We start from the raw sequence: 21571 nt of genomic DNA, 5'->3' as shown, positions 1-21571 counted from the left end.
GTAGATGACATTTGATTTAGACTTTTTTTTACCAAGGCATGCATAGTGTTGTGTTGGTGCTGTGCAATGTGTATTCCATTCTTGGATGGTGAGGCATGATGATGCTCTCTTGTTGGATGGGTTCCAGAGCAGGGCTATAGTTTCTAATTCTGGTTTGGTCAATATTATGATCGCCTAAACCATATTGTACTGATGGTGTGGAGTAGCTCCTATTACAAAGTGTATGTGTCGTGCATAGTGTTTATCTACCCTGAGCATATGTTTACATTCTTTAGCTTGTATATTTTGTCAGCATGCACCTCTGTTGATGCATCAGAGAGAGACCGTGCAGCCGAACACCAACATGGCACGCGTCCGGACGCCAGCAAACCTCCCCTCGGTTTGCTTCTGGTTTGTGGGAACTCGAACGCTCGGACCAATCCAAGAATGTGTAATGCACGGCGTTGGAAGACAAAAAGTATGCAAACGATGTTGTCCGAACGTTTAGGGACGTTTTGATGCATGGCATTGGAGTTCCCCTTATAGCAAACAACTTCGTCAACTCGGATTTTTAATGGCTATGTCATATTTCGTAGTTGAATGAGCCATGGTGATGGGGTTTAGGACATCTCCAACGCTGAGCCGTTGTATTTATGCGACGGGTATGGAAGACATCCATCCAATCTTATACCTCGAATGTGTGTTAACTTTAACAACACCAACCTTCCGCCGCCAAATAGCAGCGGTCGCCTAGCACGCTTTCCGCCAAATAGTTGACCAATGTTAGAATGTTAACTAAATCACAGGTTAGCTTAAGTCACAGAGGTTGGCTATGTAGCAAATGCTAGCATTAAGCCTTTCACCAAATCAACTAGGCATTAGCTAGCTTCTGCCCTTCCAAAATACATACTCCGCCGTTAGCTAGCTAGCTTCCGCGAAGTGCTTCACTATAAGCTCAAACGCGTACAAGCATGCATGGCCATGGACAGCCATGTTGGCTTCCGCCAACACACACAAGCATGGACACAACACCGTGAATCATATAATAGTCATGTTTTATCTACTATTTCTGTTAAGAAAATCATATGATAAATTGTTCATAATTTCAACACCGTGTAGACGCTTGCGGGAGGTCTGAGGATCCGCTTTGGAGATGCCTTTACCTCTAAGTATTTCGGTCGAGCATGGGTTGCGCTGCCTGGCTTTGCCCATTGTCCCATTTTATGCCCTGTATTTTTCTTTGTTACTGGCAGATTTTGCCACCGAGTCAAAATGCCGAAAGAGTAGAATACACCCAGCCACGCCCCATCGTGATTGAAACATGGCATGAATTTCAATCTGGTCGCGGCATCCTGGGAAGTGAAAGTTACAGTCACCAACCACACGATCGTGCAGGGTAAGCTATCACAAAATGAATCTGGAAAAAATGGAACATTTGACACCTAACTCTGCGCTGAAAGATGCATGGCAACGATGAGTGACGGCAATGGCATACACACAACTGAAAACAGCAACTTTATTTTAAGCAACGATGAGCTCAGATACATGAACATTGATACATATGTCGGACTAGCGAATGGTAGCAAAGAAAGGACAATAATTGATGGAATACCACAAATCGACTGTAGAGAAAAGGTCGAGCTAGCAATCAAATTACAGAGATGAGAATATAGGGACACCAGGTAGGATGAGGCCTGAATCTACAACAAAGATGTTACCACTTATATATGATGATGTTTCATGGATCAGGAAACGAACCAGCGACGTCAACGCTGGGTCAGGAGTGCCGATTGTCTTGAGTGGCAGGATCTTTGAAAAGACATCGTTCACCCATCTCTTTTGCAGTAAGGGAGCAGTTATCTCCGACTTGAAGATTCCGGGCGCAATCGTGTTCACCCGAATGCCATGTGCTCCTAATTCCAATGCCATTACCTGCAAACAATCGTATCACATCATGTATATTATGAGATGAAACCTACACATTACGTTCTTCGTGAAATAAAATACTTACGCATTACGTATTTCACTACTCAAGCTACAATATACTGTACCTTTGTGACGGAGTGCACGGCAGACTTGGACGCCGAGTAAGCCACGGAGCCATGTGTCATCCCACCATCAAGACCGGAAGTGGACGAAATGTTTATTACTGAGCCCTTCAGCTTGGCGTCACGCATGCGTCTGCACACATGCTTGGCCACGAGCCATACTCCCCTAAGGTTGGTCTTCATGAGTTTATCCCACTCGTCCTCCGAGCAATCCAACGCCAAATGCACACCTCCTGAATTACACAAAGCACACCTTAATGACTTCTTTTTCCTTCACCCGGAGCTTGATGACATAGACACTTACTCCCTCGGAGTGGGTATGTAAGTTACATGCACATGCATGAGATGATTGGCTATTGAATTTGCTGGACCAACAAGCTAGTGAGGTGCAGGATATGATCATCATGTTACACTGGAGCATTTGGCACTTGCGGAGTGAACTATCACATGGGAAAGATGCTCCTTCGATCAAGACGTATTCCTGTGCAACTATTTATGTTATGCATATTCTGATTCTCACAATTCTGGTACATCGGCGACACGCTTCCTAGGTTAGCCCCGCTCCCCCTCCCCCGCCGTGCTGGCCGCTCCGACCGCAGCGGCCACAGATCCGACAGTTATGGCCACCGACCCACCGCGCCCCTCGAGCCGCTCCTCGGTTGACCGACAGCGTGTGGGCCCATGCGGTGTCTCCCTCGACCCTGCGGTCCCTCGATGTCCAACGGTCCGTCGCCCGCCCCTGCCTCGCCTTCATTGTCGACCACTACGCTTGCGGGGTCAGATCCGGCCTTGATGCCGCAAATCCTGCAGCGGAGCCACTCACCCCTCATAGGGCAGCAGCGGAATACGGCGGATCTGGGCGTGCGCCCCTCTTTGGGCATGGACGCCTTAAATCCATCGTGGTTGCTCCGGCTCCGGCGGTCAACAATTGCTCTTCGGGCAGCGATGAGGGATGGACAGAAGTCACTTCCCGGAAGGGAGGGCGTGCACGAGACAGCTCATCGCTCGATCAGCTCTGGTCGCAGGGGCAGCGCTCGCACCCATCGCGCGTTTAATGCCACGGCCGGCCGCGACACCTTCTTAAGAAGGTTATGGGGCAAATGCATCAGGTGCCTCAGCAAGCTGCATAGGCACAAAGACTACAGAGGTCAACTACACTGCATCATCTGCGAGCAGCTCGGCTACTTTGGCCGGGAGTGTCCGCAGAACCCAAGGGACAAGGGTCCAGGAGAGACTTCTCGTCCAAGGCTGCAACCAGTGCCGCCTAGGGCTCCAGTGCGCGAGCGACTGCACTTCCCGACGCCGTCGATGCTGCCCCTGCTGTGCACTTCGTGTGCCATGGACCGCTTCTTTCATTGTGACCCATCGCGGCAGCCACGGGGCAGCAACAAGGTGGTGGTGGCCTCACCGGCGCTGGAGCATGAGGAGTTCATCCTGCGCCAGCACGAGATCACCCTCAGGGCTGTCCACAGGGTCCACACCACCAATCCCATGGCGGTGAGCAAGGCCACTGAAGAGCAGCTCAGCACGCCTCCGTACTAGCTGCGCGTCACCACCCACCACCCTGAGGCTTTCCTCGTCCACTTCGACCTGCCGGCGCACCGCGACAACGCGGTGAGGTGCAACATCTTCAAGGTGGATGGCGCCAAGTTCTTCATCCGCGCCTGGCACGAAGACGACCATGCAGCAATCATGAAGTTCCCTCTCCATGTCCGCGTCATGGTGGGGGACCTGTTGATGCAGTTATGGTCCATGGAGGGCGCGGACGAGGCGCTCGGCGACTTCGGCCACGTCGACCGCCTGGACAGCGAGACACTCGAGAGGGCCACACCAAGACTTTTGCCTGCTAGCTCTGGGTGTGGGATGTCGCCCACATCCCGACCAAGCGGGCACTGTGGGTGCTCAAGTGTGGAGCTAGTCGCCTCAACGAGATCATCGACTTTTCTCCGCCGGATCACCGTGTGCCGCCCCACCAAAAGTTCGCCGCTATGACCTGCTGATACACATGGACAAAGTGGAGGACTGGACCCGCTCTCGCCACGCTCGTTGCACTCGGGGCAGATTGGGATCCTCCCTCGGACGAAGACGACGACCGCCCCTTCCCTCAGATCGAGCCCAGCGTCCGGTTGGTGGAGGATGGCCAGGCTGGTGGACGACGCTCAGGTCCACTAGTGGGGAGCCCCCCGCACCGACAACAGACACGACCACGACGATGACGGCCAGGGTGGCTAGCAGCGTTCCTGAGCAACTCCTACCACGCCAAGGGTAAGTCAATGGACGTCGTCGAAGCCATGCAAAGAAGACGCAGCAGAACCCCGGCTGGGGCATCACCATGCCGGCCAGGTCAGGGGCAGGTCCAGGGGGAAGTCAGCGAATGCTGCCCCAGCTCTGCATGCCACTCCGCCGCTACCCCGACTGTCATAAGATGCGCCACACCAAGCCCTCCCCAAGCCGGACCCAGTTGCTGAATTATTCTCCTTTCTTGCCGGCCGCACGCTCTCTCCCCCCTCCGCACACAGTCATCATGTAGTTGGAGATGGAGAACACTATGATCAAGGCGCTCTCCACTCCACTTGCGTTTGAGGATGGGGAACCATCTCCACCGCGCACCAAGACCCGCATCGTGGCGATGGTTGAGCTGCACGACGATGACATTCTGCCATGCATCACCAACCTCGCCTCTCCCATCGTCCACTCCTGCATCAGCTCTTCGGTGCCCGCTTTGGCGGGGTTCCATCTCACTGCGATCACGCAGAGGGTGGACCAGCTTAGGACGGGAGGGGAGCAGGGATGCATCAACCAAGACGGGAGATAGCTACAACTCTTCAACCCTGTCACCCAAGCCATCATTGTTGCACCGCCAGCACGCAAGCGTTCTTCTGCACCACGCCAACACGGGCGTCCTCCGCGCCAACACGCCGCAATGCTCATCAAGGAGCGGCAGGATGCGACGTGCCCGTGGCTTGGCGGGCCGCACTGTGCCTCATCCAGGAGCTTGGGAGGTTTTGCCGCAAGGGCAAGATGACCCCCAAGGTGCTCGCCGACCTGCTGAAGCGATTGGTGGAGTCGCTGACAGCCAAGGACATCGCTGCAATCGTAGAACTCACATGCCTGGATTGCAGGGCTCTGAAGATCGCGGCCGGCATGGCGGGCGGGGATGGAGATGAAGCAGTCTGATCATGTTAGTCTTCTTAGGTAGTCTTCATCGGAGGCTGTTCTTAAACCAGCCTGAGCCAGGTTTAATCTTGATCTGTAGTGACCGGAGAGTATGGATTGTAGCTACACGACGTTAGGAGTTTGGGTCTATTGGTGGCCGTCGTGGCCCCATGGCAGGATGTACCATGTGTTGTTAACTTCTTCAATAGTAATGTTAGTCGACGAAGAGAAATCTATGCCTCCATGTGTGGTACAAACTACATAATCATGTCATGGAACGTTAGAGGATTGAACTCCCCGACACAATGATCGGCGATTAGTGAGGTTGCGCACGCGAATAGGATAGCAATTTTGAACCTGCAAGAGACAAAAGTAGAGACTTTGACAACAGAAATGGTCTCTGACATCGGTGGTGCATCACTTCAGGGATGCGTGGTACTTCCGGCAATGGGGAGAAGGGGCGGAGCGGCAATTTTGAGGGACAAACAGTTGGTGAACATAGTTTCTCATGCCATAGCTAGTTTCTCTATCATGGTTCAAGTACAGATCATCAGTAGTCTGACGATGATCAAAAGTCAATTTTTTTTGTCGGAGCTGGAGGCAGTTGCAGCCCCCCTCTAAACCATGGATGTTGAACGGCGGCATCAACATGATTTGCCAGGCTAGGGACAAAAAGAATGCTAATCCTAAAATAAGGATGATGGGCCGTTTTCACAAAGCAATAGACCTAGCCGGGGTTAGAGAAATCAAATGTAAGAACAGGAGATTTACCTGAAGTAGTGAGAGGGAGGAACCCACTTTGTGCAACATCGTCAAAGTGTTCTGCAGCAATGCATGGGAGGACATGCACCCTAGTTTCATGCTCATGGCAGCGTCAACCTCCTTCTCGGATCATTGCCCTATGCTGTTGGCAAATGGAGAGCCACCGATCAGACAGGCCCGGTTCCATTTCGAAAAAATTTAGTTGCGGTTCCCACACTTTCAGGAGACTATTCAGCGAGCATGGGAAAGACCAGTTCAGCATGATTGCCCATTCATCAGAGTGGAGAGGAAGATGCAAAGAGTGGCCGCTAATCTCAAGATCTAGAGTAAATCTCTTTTTAGGGGAGCAAGGCTGCAATTCCACATCGCAAACGAGGTGATCCTCAGGCTGGACGTAGCGCGGGAGTCAAGAAGGCTGACTGACAAAGAAAGCAGACTCGAAAAACTACTGAAGATGAAAGTGCTCGGGCTGGCAGCAATCAAGAGGGCTCAGAAACGCCAGGCATGAAGAATAACTTGTCTTCATGAAGGCGGTGCTAGTTCAACATAATTTAATGCAAGAATTAGATCACGAAGGAGGAAAAACTGCATTCACTTGATCAAAGTGGGAAATTCAGAAATTACTAACCATCAGGAGCAGGCCAAAGTGGTGCACGATCACTTTGCAGAGGCTCTGGGTCAGAAATGACAGTGGAATTGCACTCTCAACTGGTAGTAAATCCAACTTCCGATAGTCAACCTGTAGGGCATCGATCTCCCGTTCGGTCAGTTGAAAGTTTGAGCTGCCATCGGAGCCTCCCCAACAGAAAAGGCACCTGGCCCGGACGGCTTCACGGGGAGGTTTTTCAGAACCTGCTGTAACACAATCAAGATTGACATCATGGTAGTCTTCCAGAAATTCTATGATCTGGCGGGATCGAATCTGGCCAATTTAAACACCGCGTTCATCGCTTTACTGCCAAAGAAGAATGGTGCAACAGAAATGAACCACTTTAAACCAATCAGCCTGATTCACTCGATTGTTAAACTGATCACAAAGATTCTGCCGATGCGGCTGGCTACTGCCCTCAAAGACCTGATCTCGCTAGCGCAGACTGCATTTCAGAAAGGAAAATGTATACATCACAGCTTCCAATATGTGCAGGGTTGGATGAGGGCACTCCACCAGGAGAGAAAATCGGATTTGTTGTTTAAGTTGGACATCACCAAGGCGTTTGATTCCGTCTCCTAGGAGCGCCTGTTGGAGTTGCTGCAAAATTTAGGTTTCAGTTTGAGATGGCGTGACTGGATCTCAATGTTGCTGTCAACGGACTCCTCCTCTGTTTTGCTCAATGGGGATCCGGGAGATCAAATCTGGCACTGCCAAGGTCTACGGCAGGGGGACCAGTTGTCCCCTCTATTATTCATCCTCGCCATTGACCCGTTGCATCGTTTGCTGGCTGCGGCATCTGAGCAGGGGGTTCTGGCACCGTTGCTTGGCCATGCATGTCAGTTTATACGCGGATGGCGCATTAATCCTTGCCAATCCATCTAGGCAGGAGGTAGACATGTTGATGGATTTTCTGACATGCTTTGGGGATGCCACTGGCCTCAAGCTGAACCAAGAAAAATCATCCGTAGCCGCAATCAGATGTGAAGATTTGCCATTGCCGGAAGTGCTATGGGGTTTTGGGGGCAACCTCATCAACTTCCCCGTGACCTACCTGGGTCTACCGGTGAAGACATCAAGACTGAGAATGGTGCACTTCCAGTTCATCATCGACAGAGTCAATACATGTTTGGCCGAATGGAAGGGGAAGCTGCTGAATTTGGAAGGCAGAAGAGTGCTTGTCGGAAGTGTTCTATCTGCAATATCAACCTTTGGTCTGACTATGCTCAAAGTGCCAAAGTTCAGCATGACCCTCAGGCTGAGATGGTTGTGCTCATCTCTGCCCATCCTCTGCTCTCTCCAACTGCCTCGTCAACAATGACGGTGGAGACGAGGTGGCTGTGGACGCCGCCATGCCGCCCTCGCCACCTTCCCCTATGACGCGGCTGCTGCGCATCCCGATGTTCACCTCCGCACGGCTTCGATTTGTCAGGCTCGACAGGAAAGGCGACAGCGGACGGAAGGATCAGGTCGCCACCGAGAAGAGCGAGGCGGCATCGACCGACTCCTGTGCGTGTGCTCGTTGGTGGTTTCTGGTTTTAGTTTCATGGCAGCTAGCCTCTGCTCAATTGCGTGTCAGTCCACAGGTTCGAGCAGGGCTGGCGGTCTTTTTTTTTCGAAAAAACTTCCAATCTATTCATCTTCAATCATGGCAGTACAACGGACACCAGAAATAAAAATTACATCCAGATCCGTAGACCACCTAGCGACGACTACAAGCACCGAAGCGAGCTGAAGGCGCGCCGCCATCATCGCCCCTCCATCGCGGGAGCCGGGCACAACTTGTTGTAGTAGACAGTCGGGAAGTCGTCGTGCTAAGGCCCCATAGGACCAGCACCCCAGAACAGCAACCGCCGCCGATGAAAAATAACGTAGATCGGAAGGATCCAAACCGAAGACACACGAACGTGGACGAACAACGACGAGATCCGAGCAAAGCCACCAAAGATAGATCTGCCGGAGACACACCTCCACACGCCCACCAACGATGCTAGACGCACCGCCGGAACGGGGACTAGGCGGGGAGACCTTTATTCCATCTTCAGGGAGCCGCCGCCGTCTCGCCTTCCTGAGTAGGACACAAACCCTAACAAGATTGAAAAAAACAACTAAAAACGGAGCCCTCCCGCAGGCCCTTGCCAGGATCCACCGCGCCTCCATGGCCCTAGGGCCACCGGAGACGAGGCGGACCTGCGCCGGCGCCGGTGAGAGGCACGAACCCTAACTTTCTTTCTTGGAGGAGGAGGAGGCAAAGCCCTGGCTCTATTTTGGGGGTCTGGATAGGGCTGGCGGTCCTTGACACTACACGGCCTTGGGCAGCGGCGCGGCGAGGTCCTTGACGCTGCTGGTGACCTCCTGTCGAACGCCCTGACCCATAGGACATCGCCGATGAGAAGACCAGCGACTTCAGGCGTGTCCGGCTTGCTCACTAGTCGTGTCGACTTGGTCACCATCGCCGTGGGGGCGCATAGCAGGTGTTCTACGAAATGCATGAGCCAAAAGCAAGTTTTAATCCGTTATATATAAGGATCGGCTAGGACCGGCCAAAACTTAGTGGAGTAAATTTACTACACTAAAGATTTACTCCACCGGATACTCCACTATTTATTGAGAATTAGTTAGAAATGCCCTTAGAAAAAGCTATTTCTCACTCGACCCTGATAGCCGCTTGATTGAAATCTTCTCATCCCTTTGTACTTACATGAGTTCTTAAATAAATAATTTAGATTGCTTACCACACATATCACGTGCTACTTACATGAGTTCCACTGTCTTGAGAAGGAACCTACGAGCAGAAGTATAGCGGAGTATAGAGGTATACCAGCTATTTCTTAGAACATGTTTATTTTGACGGCGTAAAAATCTGACTATGGATCGGTAGGTCTGTGGATAATTATACAAATATGGAGGCAAAGAAGCATCAACCCAACGGCAGAACAGAATGGCGCCCAAGCTGTTTTCAGCTGCAAATTTAGGGAAGTAGTAGTAGTACTGATCACTGGAGCATGCAAAAAATGAGTTAGAGTACCTCGGACTCCGGCGTTGTTAATCAAGACGTCGACACGGCCGAAGGCGTCCCACGCCGTCCGCACCGCCGCCTCGACGGACGACTCGCCTGCAGCGACGTCCAGCCCGACGGCCACCGCCAGGGGGACTTGGGCGGCCGCGTTGATCTCGTCGCAGAGGGAGCGGAGACGGTCGGCGCGGCGCGCCGCGCCGACGACCCGGCAGCCCGCGCGCGCCAGGTCGAGGCAGAACTCACGGCCGAGGCCGGAGGAGGCGCCCGTCACCAGCACCACCTGCCCCTGCAGCTTGCTCCACGGCGCTCCCCCCGCCGTCTCCGGCCGTGACGACGCCATCGATCGATTGCCGTCCGGGTTGCTGCTTCTGCTTGGTACCGCGCGCGCACTGCCGGCCGGTCGTCTTGGTTTCGTTACGCGGTTAGGCCAACGGTCACGGTCACCAGTCTGCTCACGGACAGATCATGCATGTGGACGTGTGGATGGCGTCGTCTTGCAATGCTTACAAAATTAATCAATCATTTTTCTCTTCACCGTGAAGGGCTCCTTCCGAATCCTCCTGCATGCGCATGTTGAACACATGCTCGGCTGACTCGGCTCCAACTGGGCTCGCTGGGATGTGGACGGCGAGTCCGAAAATTGCTCCGATCCCTTTTTAACCCAAATACTACTGTAATGACGTCAGAAATTTCACGACTTGCAAGCGCAGTGAACGTCCTCTACGTCATTGGATCCCCTGCACGAATCTCCAAGTGTTCACCTTCATGCACACACCTCCTAGGGAACTACGAGTTGACCGCAATACACAATTCGCTCTGGTCGGCAATCTGAGTGAACACTTTTTTCAAGATGGCAAATTAAGTTGTTGGTGTAGCATGGCAATTTTCCTTCAGCTACATGGCCAATCGTGGGCGTCGCAATTCTTGCCATTTTCATGGATTCAAAAACTGTTTGTGATTTTGAAAAATGTTCACGAAATACAACAAATTGTTCATGAATTGAAATATAGTGCACGATCTCAAAAATTATTTGCGAGTTCAGAAATGTTAACAAATTTATAAATATCGTCTCAAATTTCAAAAAAGGTCCACAATTTGAAATTGTTCCCGTATTTTAAAAATATTCACATATTGCCAAAATTGTTAAGTAATTTCCAAAATGATCGCAAATTTGGATTTTTTGCATGATTTTCAAAAAGTAATAGAATTTGAAAAAACATTAGCGGGTTTGTAAAAACTTCACAAATTTGAAAACGTTCACAAGTTTAAAGTAAGTTTCTGGATTTGAATAAGGAAAAAAGAAAAATAAAAAGTAAGAAAATAAAAGAGCAAGAAAGAAAAACCAGAAGGAAAAACAAAGGAAACAAGAAAAAACTAGTCAGTGAAGGTTCTAAAATCTTCGCAAAACCGGTGGGGAGAAAAAAGCAAAATGGGCCGGCCAATATAGGCGTGCGGGAGGGTATGCGAAGCGACCTACGCGCGAGCAACTAACTCGAGGTTACCCCTTGCGGGGGACCTCCAGGGTTCACTTTGGGTGCCCATAAGGCATGCCAAGTGATGCGTCCAGCATCTGCCACATGCTCTCTCTGGATTTTTTTTCATATGCGTTTTTGGGTTTTAGATGGGCTTTTCCTAGGTTTTCTGGCTTTTCGTTTTTTCCCTAGGGTTGAAGAAAAAAAATCATGATTTCATTTGCGTGAAAAAGCACATATTTGATTCTCGTGGAGGCACAAACTTGCTTCTGTGAGCTGTGCTTCTTAAAAAAAAACTGTGCTTCCACAGGAAACAGTGATTTGTTTCAGCAAGAAGCACAGTTGTGCTTTTCAGAAAGTGAAAAGAAGCACATATTTACTTTGCTTCTCGTGGAGGCACATATTTACTTCCACGAGAAGCACAAATGTGTTTCTTGCAAAGGAAAAAGAAGTGCAAAACAAACCCTGCTTCCAGCTCTGTTTTTTTCTTCCATTTTCTAATCATTCTTTTTTTGGCTTCCGGTCTTTTTGGTTTTCTTTTTTTTTTTACATTTTTTTGCGTATTTTTTTATTTTTTCCAGTTACAAGTTTTTCTGGTTTTTTCCATGAAAAAGTTTGTTGAAATCTATTTACATGGAATCTAGTTTCGAAGATCTTGAATATGAGAAATACAACGGGGAAATCAGTTCGAGATTTGGACGCACGGTTCAAGAGATAAAATATTCTGAATAAACAAATTTATGAAAAATAAAGTAAAAACTCCTCGGTTGCGATAAGTGCGCCACTTGTGAGCGTCTGAGAAGATGGGAGTGGCCTTTACGAGGGGTGTTTTTTTGTAGTTGCAAGGGGTAATCTTAATTAATGATTTCGATGAAATAGGGATCACCTTTTTTTATATCAAAATCACTGCCATCTGAAGGCATTGAGTGCATGCACTAGGAAGTGGACAGGCCCTGCTGGTCGATCTGGGCCATGAACGTTTTGTGCTACTACTTATATGGGCCGCGTAGTTGAGCCTGTTCGATTGACATCCTTATCCATGGCCCCGGCTGTCTCAAGAAAAAAACAAAATCCATGCCACCGGCGGTGGCGGCGTGTCCAGCCAGCCGCGGCGGCGCCTCAATGCACCCCCCCCCCCCCCCCCCCCCCCCCCCCCCCCCGGCAGGTGCGGCGAGGCGTTCGCGTGGTATCTTATCTTAGCTTTCTTCCCCCTCTGTCTTCCTTTCTTCCCTGGGTGCGGGGCGCGTTACCATTGGCTGCGGTGCTGGTGGTTAATTGCAACGACGGCAGCAGCGCCGCCGCCGGTCACCACCATGCTCTCTCCCATTGGCTAGCTCAGCTCCTCAGCGCAAGCTGGACTTGCTTAGATATACAGCCTCACCTTTCGTTTTTTTTCTTAAGCTTGCGTGCTTTGCATTCGGGATGGGGAACTGGGGATGCCTAGTGCACTACAGAATCAAAAAATAGTGCAGAAGATAATTGACAGCAATGAATGCCAGGTTCCTCATTCTTCAACTATTTCATTGCAAATCGAATCCAATTTAAAATGTTTCTACTTCATAGTTGTTACATCATAGTGGCTCATAAGCTACATCAGGAAAAGAACCTGACATAGTTGACTAATACGCAACCAAACTTTCTAGTTCTGCATATACTACTGCGACGAACTGCACTAGTGCCATGTAATACTGTATCCCTCAAACGCGTAGGACTAGTCCGCTGTGGTGCTACGATCTTCATGCTTTGTTATGGCGCGCGGCGATTGTCAGATGGGACAAAGGGCTTAGGCGGCATCTCTAGATCCTGCAAACTTCCCAATAACATGTTTATCACCTTTGTCATTGATGGCCGGTTTCTTGGGTTCCACTGAATACACCAAAATGCCACAATAGCCAGCTGTCTCGCCTTTTCTTGCTCTTCTGGTGTCATTTCCAGAGTAAGCACCAGTTCCTCTCCCGTCACTACTTTCTCATAGATCCACTCCGGGAGGTATACCTGGTTCTGAATCCCGATACTTGGGTCTGAGTTCCTCCTCCCACTCACCATTTCTAATACCAGCATGCCAAAACTGTAAACATCTGACTTGTAGGATATCCCTCCAAAATTTGTAGAGTATAGTTCTGGTGCGATGTAGCCCATAGTGCCTCTTGTTGCAGTCAAGGTAATGATGCTTTGCTCCCTTGGACACAACTTTGCGAGGCCGAAGTCTGAGATCTTCGGATTGAAGCTGTAGTCCACTAAGATATTGTGAGGCTTGATGTCCAAGTGTAGGATGCGCTGATTGCATCCTTGGTGTAAGTATTCCATTCCTTTAGCAATGCCTAAAGCAATATCTAACATTTTATCTGGTGCCAGGAGTTCTCGGGAAACAATAGAATTACCCGAGAATATATATTTCTCCAATGAATCTTTAGGCATGAATTCATATATAAGAGTCCTTCTTGTCCCTTCAGAGCAAAAGCCAAGGAGGCGGACAATGTTTGTATGGTGGATTCTCCCGATAGTTGCAACTTCATTGATGAATTCCTGCCCCTCTCCGTTAGAGTTCTCTAGCATCTTGATCGCCACAGGAACTCCATTTGGTAGCTCACCTCTGTACACACTTCCAAATCCACCTTGTCCTAATTTATCCTTGAATCGTCTCGTTATCTTCTTAATTTCGGAGAAAGTGTACCTTGTGGGTTTTGATGTGCCATATGTCTTGAGGAACATTTCAACTTTCAAATGTATCTCTTCATTGTATCTTGTCTTTAGCGAAAGATAAAGAGCAGTGGCTACCATCAACAGAAGAACAACAAATGCCGCCGAAGATGATGTAGCTGAATACATGGAAATCAGCATGTTCATTAGGGTTGGAAGTTATTGCTTTAACGATTGTAATGGGGATGAGAGAATATTAGTGGGAATAGCTAGATAATTAATTTATAAGCAGCAGATATATACTTTATTTTCATCTTTTTTAATAAAAGTAATGTTTGGATTGGAGCTGTACCTGCAATGATTTTGACACGTGAACCTGCAAATACCAAAGAGGAGATTAAAATTTGATTGTTTATTTAGTACATAATAGGAAAATTAACTAATTAAGCTGAGGAAAGAAATATTAGATCCAACATTGATGTATGGCCAGTGAGGGTGGGGCAGGATTGGGTGAGAAAGATCAGAAGAAAGCTTCCATTACCAACTCTGGTAAGTGGTAACAGAGGAGTCTTTAGGGTCAATCAAGAATCATAAGGGTGGGTCCTGCTCAGTGGCTTGATTGGATTAAGGGTTATATCTCACCTTACAGTCACAGTCTCACATATCTTGGCCTCGTCACCCGTCAAAACACCCTCCTATTGTAGAAATTTCCTGCTTGTATATACCTTGCACTGCTACTGCCAGATGTCACGTTGGGGACACACAGCCTCCCAGGTAAACTTTCTGCAGGCATATCATGCATTTATTCATTTCTTGCTTTCGCTTCTTATATTTCTCAACATCAGGTGGTTCTTGTTCTTACTCTGTTCTTTCTGATATTTATTCCATTTTATATTCTTCACCATGCAAATCTATTCTTTTTGCACAATACCACATTATATCAGTATTAGTACAGCTGATGCGGCATCAGGCTCTAGTACTTCATATCCCAGCATAAATATGGTAGCACAATAATGCCTGGAAGTGAATGCATGGTGGTGGATTTGAGCTGCCTAACTATAACATGTTTTGAGTTTTCTGACATGAGTCGACGCTATTTGTCATATCAAATTGTTGGCTTGTCACTCCACTCCCTGAGAACAATGCTGATACCAATGCATATTTGCAGCGTTACTAATATTACTAGTATGAGCTAACATGTATTCTGGACCGAGTTTAGCCTAAATTGTTGCAACCCGATTTATCTTGGCAAGTTTGTACAGGGGGAAAGGAGGGAAACTAGAAACAAAAATGGATGTAACATGTTGGCTTGCGTCCAATGGCGACCATAGAAACTTGAAGTTCTTTGAATATGCTATAGGAATTCTGAAGTAAGTATATTACAACTGAGAGATTGCTTGTGTTTATCTCAGATGTGTTTTTGTCTATCTGCATATTTATCATGAAAATGCTAAAAAATTATAGTAGTATACTGTCATATATAAGAGATGGCCATTCGCAAATTGATGAAATAAACCCTAATCATTGCCATAATTATCATGGACTACTTAACAATGGAGCTGCTTAGTTTTTGCTTAATTTAATTTTGGACCACCCAAGTTTTTCTCCAATGTTTACAAATATGTGACCCATTTTTGTTTCCTAATTTCAGAAGATTCAGATGAGAATTTACATGAGCTTATAATGTTTTTACTCAAGCTACCTACCCAAATGGTTTGTCATACTGTTTATGCAAAATAATTTGACAAAAAACTCCTGGAAATATCGTACAGTAGAAATTAATGATACCTTTATGAGGTTGAGACAAGCAGAATGTTTCATTCTTTTGCGAGCTGAATGCGCAGCGTTGCCCGTCCTTCTCACATTTTTGGCACTCAGAGGGAATGGATGACGGCTCCTGTTCACTCCAGTCAGCTGCTATGTCATAAAAATGGAGGGCTCCTTCAACACCATGCTTGGATGCTGAGCCATAATATCCTGTGCCAAATATTGGGAGGGCGGCATCTGATATGACCTTGCAGTCTAATGGAAGATCATACATGAATGCATAAGTTGCCACCAAATACGAGAAGTGGGTTTTGTTGCTAAGGCAGGAGATTGGGCCGGCAATAGTATCGGCAGCTGAGGCAGAAGCATAGTAACTGCCTCTGTCGTCATAGACGGGATACTGAGTAATCCCGCTTGGCTTGAACTCCCTTGAGCAGCCTACAAGCCTTCCAGTTCTGCTATAATGTGGAGTACAGTGGTGGCCAGTGTCAGTCGGTGGTGAACTTGTCGATATGAGATTCTGAATCACTGTGCACGCAGAGGTAAGCGGGGTGATGTTGAGGAGGGCACCGGTGTAATTTATGGCGTTGACATTGCATGGGCCAAGAAGTGGGTGAAGCATGATAGTGGATTGGCCTGAGCATGCTAGCTTCGCACATGTTGCACCGCAGGATGATGATGTATTGCTAGAATCAAGCCGGAGTGGGAACCGGATCTCGGGTCCATCTTTGCTGCACCGGGACGGCGGACAGTTTCTGAAGAAATCTTGGTCATCCCAAGCTGCCGAAGATGTGGCCATGTCGGCTCCAGGGCTGACAAGGCAGACCACCAGGGCTGTGACAAGGAATATACTCATCTTTCTGCTTCTGCAGTACGAGATGGATGAAGGTAAGCCAGGTATTGTAATTACAAAGACATAAGAAAGTCAGTAGTCTAAGTTGTGCTTGCCTGAGTAAGAACTTCCTCCGTCCGTGGATCGGTACAAACCTCCTGTATGTTGTTTTGTAGCAGGTGACTGCATCGTTGTAGATCAAGCTTTGTAGACTGCATCACTACAGTAGAATCCAAGACCTGACACTGACATGTATCAACCCCCTTGCCAAGTCACAGAAGCATATACCAGCATCCCTGCCTGATTATACTAACCAGGAGGAGTTAACAAGGATCATATACATATGGCAACATCCTCTTTATGATGACATATGGCAGCAGTGATGTGGACGTTAACCATCTCTGACCGGGTCATTCTACAGTTTTTTTATTCCATCATCCCTTGTATATGTCGTGTTTGTTTTCACCCTTGTTTCCTTGCAGTCCATTAAACATGAGAAAAAAGCACGCAACAAAGCCAGAACAAGAGATTAACAGTTGACTATCGTCGATGCCTCCATGGTGGTTTCTGGTGCACTTCATGGTCGCAGTTCTTGCCGTGGATGTTCAGGGGCGACATGATATTACTCATAATAGCAGGTACGCCTGCGCTCCTTTCTCTTGCGGACATCTCCAAGATGTCCAGTACCCTTTCCGCCAGCAAGGAGATCCACGGTGGTGCGGTTCTCCATCATACGAGCTGACTTGCACCGATAGTAATGCTACAATTCAGATCAACACAGGGACGTACTTTGTCACTGAGATTGACTACAAGTATTCTTCCTTCTGGGTCGTGGACGCCAACTTGGACATGAGCAGCAGCTGCCCTCTTCCTCGCTGGGATCAACGCCCTTATCTACATGGCCTCCAGCAGTCCGACGGCTCCATCATATTTGACCCTTTTTTCGTTACGTGGGCTAGCTTTGTGAATTGTTCGCGGGTGGTCACGAACAATAGTGACTACATACCGGTCACTTGCCTGAACACGAGGTATTCTTTTGTCTATGTGTTGATTGACTATATTTCTGTTGGGGACCTTGAGCCTTCTTGCGGGTACTTGGCCATGGCTGCTTTGGGTGGTCGGAGCATGCGATACAATAATGCAAGTCATGAAATTCTGGTAGAATCCATGAGGAGAGGATTTGCCGTTAGGTTTCCTTTCAGATATCAAAGGACTTTGGAGGGCTTCAAGGGGTGCATAAAGGATCGCTTTGTGTGAGTTTATATCTATACGCTGCTTCTGTTTTGGAAAATACATACATTCCTTACTTTTCCACATTTTCTCCAATGTCTGCAGCCTAGGCCCTGGGTATTCAGTGGTTTATCTCGTCGCGCGTTCGGCTGTGATCATTTTGGCACTCGATTTTGAAGTATTGTATTGCGCATTTAGAACAACAGTTTCTTCCAATGAACATCTCGGCACACTACAGGTTGCAGTACTATACTCTATGTCGATATTGAAGTTGATTGCTGGTACGTCGATACATATGGAGGACTCTTACATATACAAGCTACAAGTGTAATTTCTTGGCGATCTCATGTAAAATTGCTCTATATGTGCAGTACTATGCAGGTTCGTGGTTGCTCCCCTGGTGGTATTGTTCTTCCTAGCCCACAAATACTGGAAAACGAGGATCACAATTGATGCGGTCGAGAAGTTCCTACGGATGCAGCAAATGATCGGCCCGACAAGGTATGCCTACACAGATATTGTTGCAGTAACAAGCCATTTCAGAGACAAGCTGGGCCAGGGAGGCTACGGCTCGGTGTACAAGGGTGTTCTGCTCCCAGGCGATGTCCATGTGGCCATCAAGATGCTAGATGGTAAATCCAGCTGCGATGGGGAAGATTTCATCAGCGAGGTCTCCACCATCGGGAGGATCCACCACGTCAATGTGGTGCATCTCGTCGGGTTCTGCTCGGAGGAAATGAGGAGGGCGCTAGTCTACGAGTATATGCCCCATGGTTCTCTGGACAAGTACATCTTCTCGGCTAAGAGGAGTTTCTCCTGGGACAAGATTAATGAAATCGCCTTGGGCATTGCCAGGGGGATCAACTACCTGCATCAAGGATGTGACATGCAGATTCTGCACTTTGACATCAAGCCGCACAACATCCTTCTTGACAGCAATTTCGTCCCAAAGGTTGCCGATTTCGGCCTTGCCAAGCTGTACCCAAGGGACAACAGTTTTGTGCCGTTGAGCGCCCTACGGGGAACCATTGGGTACATAGCTCCTGAAATGATATCCCGGAGCTTCGGCATCATATCGACCAAGTCTGACGTTTACAGCTTCGGGATGCTGCTGCTGGAGATGGCCGGAGGACGAAGGAATGCCGACCCGGGCGCGGCGAACTCAAGCCAGACATTCTACCCGTCGTGGGTGTATGACCGGCTAAGCAAACAGGAACTGGGTGAGATGCGTGCTGAGATGCATGAGTTGGAGAGGAAGCTTTGTGTTGTTGGGCTTTGCTGCATCCAGATTCAGCCTCACGATCGGCCGGCGATGAGCGAAGTCATAGGGATGCTTGAAGGCGGCATGGATGGCCTGCAGTTGCCTTCGAGGCCATTCTTCTGTGACGATGGGCAGACCCCTGTAGCGGAGTCTTATGATTTCTGCTCTGGGCTGACTGCCATTTCAGAGGAGGATGAGTGAAATTTTGTCTATGTTCAGTGTCGTGTATTATTACTAGAGGCGATGAACTTGTGAAAAGTTACGGTAATGGTTGTCTTGGGAGTAAAAGAATGTGAATTATCTACCGTGTTTCTTTTGAATGTTATCCAAAATTCAATCATATCGAGTGTAAAGTTTCATTTGACCTCCAACCTTAGGAGGATGGTATCCTTTGCCAGAAAAGTTGTGAGATGTTATGAAAAAAAAATCTGAAGAAAAAGGTACAGCAGAGAATATCAAAGAAAAAAATGTATGCAGTATACAGTGAGCTGTTGGCGAGGGCCTGATGATGCCAAATGAAAATAAATCTGATGATGTCGACCACATTATCTTTCTTCATGGCACATTATGAATACAAAACAACTTACACTCTCCATGGGATATTTAGATCAGAAGTAAGGCTGTTTGTCAGTGACCTGCTTGAAAGTTGAAATCTGATTGTACATTACCTAGTTTTTTTGGTGTGTGAAATCCATGGGCCTGAGGATCTGCCGACGCTTATTGATACGGCTCTACACGAGCGACATTTGCAAACGCATAATGGATCAGTGAGCTTTCATGCATTGATCCTGATTCGTCGCTGTTGAGTTCTCAAAGCCTGCACATTTTGTGAGAACAAGTTCCTGTTTGGTGGTGTTATGAGAGAAGCCAAAGCTGTAATAGCTATTTCATCAGTTTTAGAGGAGTGCAACCTGTTTACATACCTCCTGTTTGGAGCTTAAATGTTGCTCCTAAAACTCTTTCGAATGTTGAATGTTGCTCCTAAAACTCGTACCTTTCTCTGGCTACTTGCTCATAATAAGCTCATGATCAGAGATGACCTCAAGAAGAGACACATAATCAAACTTTTAGTTTGTGTTTTCTGCTCTCAAGATGAAATGATAAACCATTTGATGTTTGAGTGTGTTGTCTCTAGTTATTTGGTTGGTAATCAGTGAAGACTTTAGTATATCACCGGTACTGATTACCTTTCAGTCGCTAGATTTTGGATCTCTAGTAAGTAGAATTCAGCTTTAAATACAGCATGTGCAACAACTTTGTGGTGTATTTGGAAATTCAGAAATTCCGTGATCTTTAATAACACCATTTGGATGTCTGTGAACCAGGTGATAGGGAATATTCTAAGGACAATCAAAAACTGGATGATTCTTTCTTTGCAATTGGTGAGAGTGAGGGATTATTCTCACAGTTCCCAACAAATCAACATCGGTCCTGGAGACTTGCTGGTCGCCTGTGAAGCCCTCCTCTTCACAGCTAAATTTTGGTCTTTACCAGCCATTTTCATCTTTTGGCGCCTGCTGTGTGCTATTTCTTTCTTTTAACTGCTTGAACTATCTGTGTGGCAGCTTTCAGCTTGCCTTTACTTTTAGATTTTTGAACCTTGTTTGAGATACTCATGGTTTCATTCCAAGCTAATGGAACGGGGGATCACCTCCCTGTTTTTCTAAAAAAAAACAATTTGATTACAATCATACTGTGGTTATTTTTTAGGGATAATTAGATTTATGCCCCTAGTTGTGTCCCACTCGTTTGTTTTACCCCTAATTCCCAAAAGTCACCGGTTCTGTCCAAGTCACTTTGCTCCTCTTATGCTTTTGCCCTTTGACCGTTTGACCGTCAGTTTGAAAACTTCATAACTAATTCATACTAAACCAGAAAAATGCAAATAAGATACCAAAATGTTCGAAAAAACATCACCTATTTGTGAGTGTCATTTGCTTTCATGAAAAAAATGTTGGAAAGTGTCCATCCGAGTTTTAGCTCTTTTGATACCACCATGAATAGTAAAATCTAAAAAAATTCAAAAAAAATATGGTGGCAAAGAACGACAAATGTTCTAAGTGCTTGCCAAGTTTCATCAGGGAACGACATTCGTGGAAGTCGTGGCAAAAAAAAAATCTATTTTGGAGTGCTGATTGTTTTTTTTGCCGCGGCACCCACGAATGTTATTCCCTGATGAAACTTGGCAGGCACTTAAAATATTTGTTATTCTTTGCCACCAAATTTTTTTTTTGAATTTTTTGAACTTGTATAGATTTTACTATTCATGGTGGTAGCATAAGAGCTAAAACTCGGATGGGCACTTTCCAACACTTTTTTCATGAATGCAAATGACACTCACATATATGTGATGTTTTTCCGAACATTTTGGTATCTTATTTGCATTTTTCTGATTTAGTATGAATTAGTTATGAAGTTTTCAAACTGACGGTCAAACGGTCAAAGGGCAAAAGCATAAGAGAAGTAAAGTGACTTGGACAGAACCGATGACTTTTGGGAATTAGGGGTAAAACAGACGAGTAGGACACAACTAGGGGCATAAATCTAATTATCCCTATTTTTTCTGAATAACAAGCTACTCCGACCAGGAAGAAACAACCATCATATAGTCAAACGAAAGTGCAGCTTTACAACCAAAAAGCGTCAGCAGAGCCTGAACTACAATGCAGAACATTCAAATCACAGTACCACAAACACAAGAGCCAAAATCTTGGTAAACGAGAACTTGGTCCAGCCAATTTTTTTTCACAAAAAGC

At 47.3% G+C, this 21571-nt stretch overlaps 3 protein-coding genes across 5 annotated transcripts; 1 reads left to right on the top strand and 2 right to left on the bottom strand.

Annotated features, from left to right (window-relative positions):
• Window positions 1–1481: 1481 nt before the first annotated feature.
• Window positions 1482–10033, bottom strand: LOC123055018 (3-oxoacyl-[acyl-carrier-protein] reductase FabG). The gene is made up of 3 exons (XM_044478916.1): window positions 9623–10033; window positions 2031–2260; window positions 1482–1911 (listed from the first exon to the last, which is right to left on the bottom strand). The coding sequence occupies exons 1-3, from the start codon at window positions 9951–9953 to the stop codon at window positions 1633–1635; spliced, it is 840 nt and encodes a 279-aa protein (XP_044334851.1). The 5' UTR covers window positions 9954–10033; the 3' UTR covers window positions 1482–1632.
• Window positions 10034–12250: 2217 nt separating this feature from the next.
• Window positions 12251–19213, top strand: LOC123055016 (rust resistance kinase Lr10-like). 3 transcript variants are annotated; one of them, XM_044478913.1, is made up of 4 exons: window positions 12251–15095; window positions 15377–17577; window positions 17660–17835; window positions 17926–19213. In XM_044478913.1, exons 2-4 carry the CDS (start codon window positions 16874–16876, stop codon window positions 19014–19016), a joined length of 1971 nt encoding a protein of 656 aa, XP_044334848.1. In that variant the 5' UTR covers window positions 12251–15095; window positions 15377–16873; the 3' UTR covers window positions 19017–19213. The 3 variants fall into 3 exon arrangements, with proteins under 3 accessions (XP_044334848.1, XP_044334849.1, XP_044334850.1); XM_044478914.1 differs by having other exon boundaries at window positions 12251–16380; window positions 16504–17577; XM_044478915.1 differs by having other exon boundaries at window positions 12251–16389; window positions 16504–17577.
• Window positions 12832–16348, bottom strand: LOC123055019 (rust resistance kinase Lr10-like). Its single transcript, XM_044478917.1, has 3 exons — window positions 15514–16348; window positions 14078–14101; window positions 12832–13904 (listed from the first exon to the last, which is right to left on the bottom strand). The coding sequence occupies exons 1-3, from the start codon at window positions 16346–16348 to the stop codon at window positions 12832–12834; spliced, it is 1932 nt and encodes a 643-aa protein (XP_044334852.1).
• Window positions 19214–21571: the final 2358 nt, after the last annotated feature.

Source organism: Triticum aestivum, chromosome 2D (assembly GCF_018294505.1).
Source record: "Triticum aestivum cultivar Chinese Spring chromosome 2D, IWGSC CS RefSeq v2.1, whole genome shotgun sequence".
NCBI lineage: Eukaryota > Viridiplantae > Streptophyta > Magnoliopsida > Poales > Poaceae > Triticum > Triticum aestivum.
Note: the sequence above shows the minus strand (reverse complement) of the source record. Positions and strands in the feature narration are given on the sequence as shown.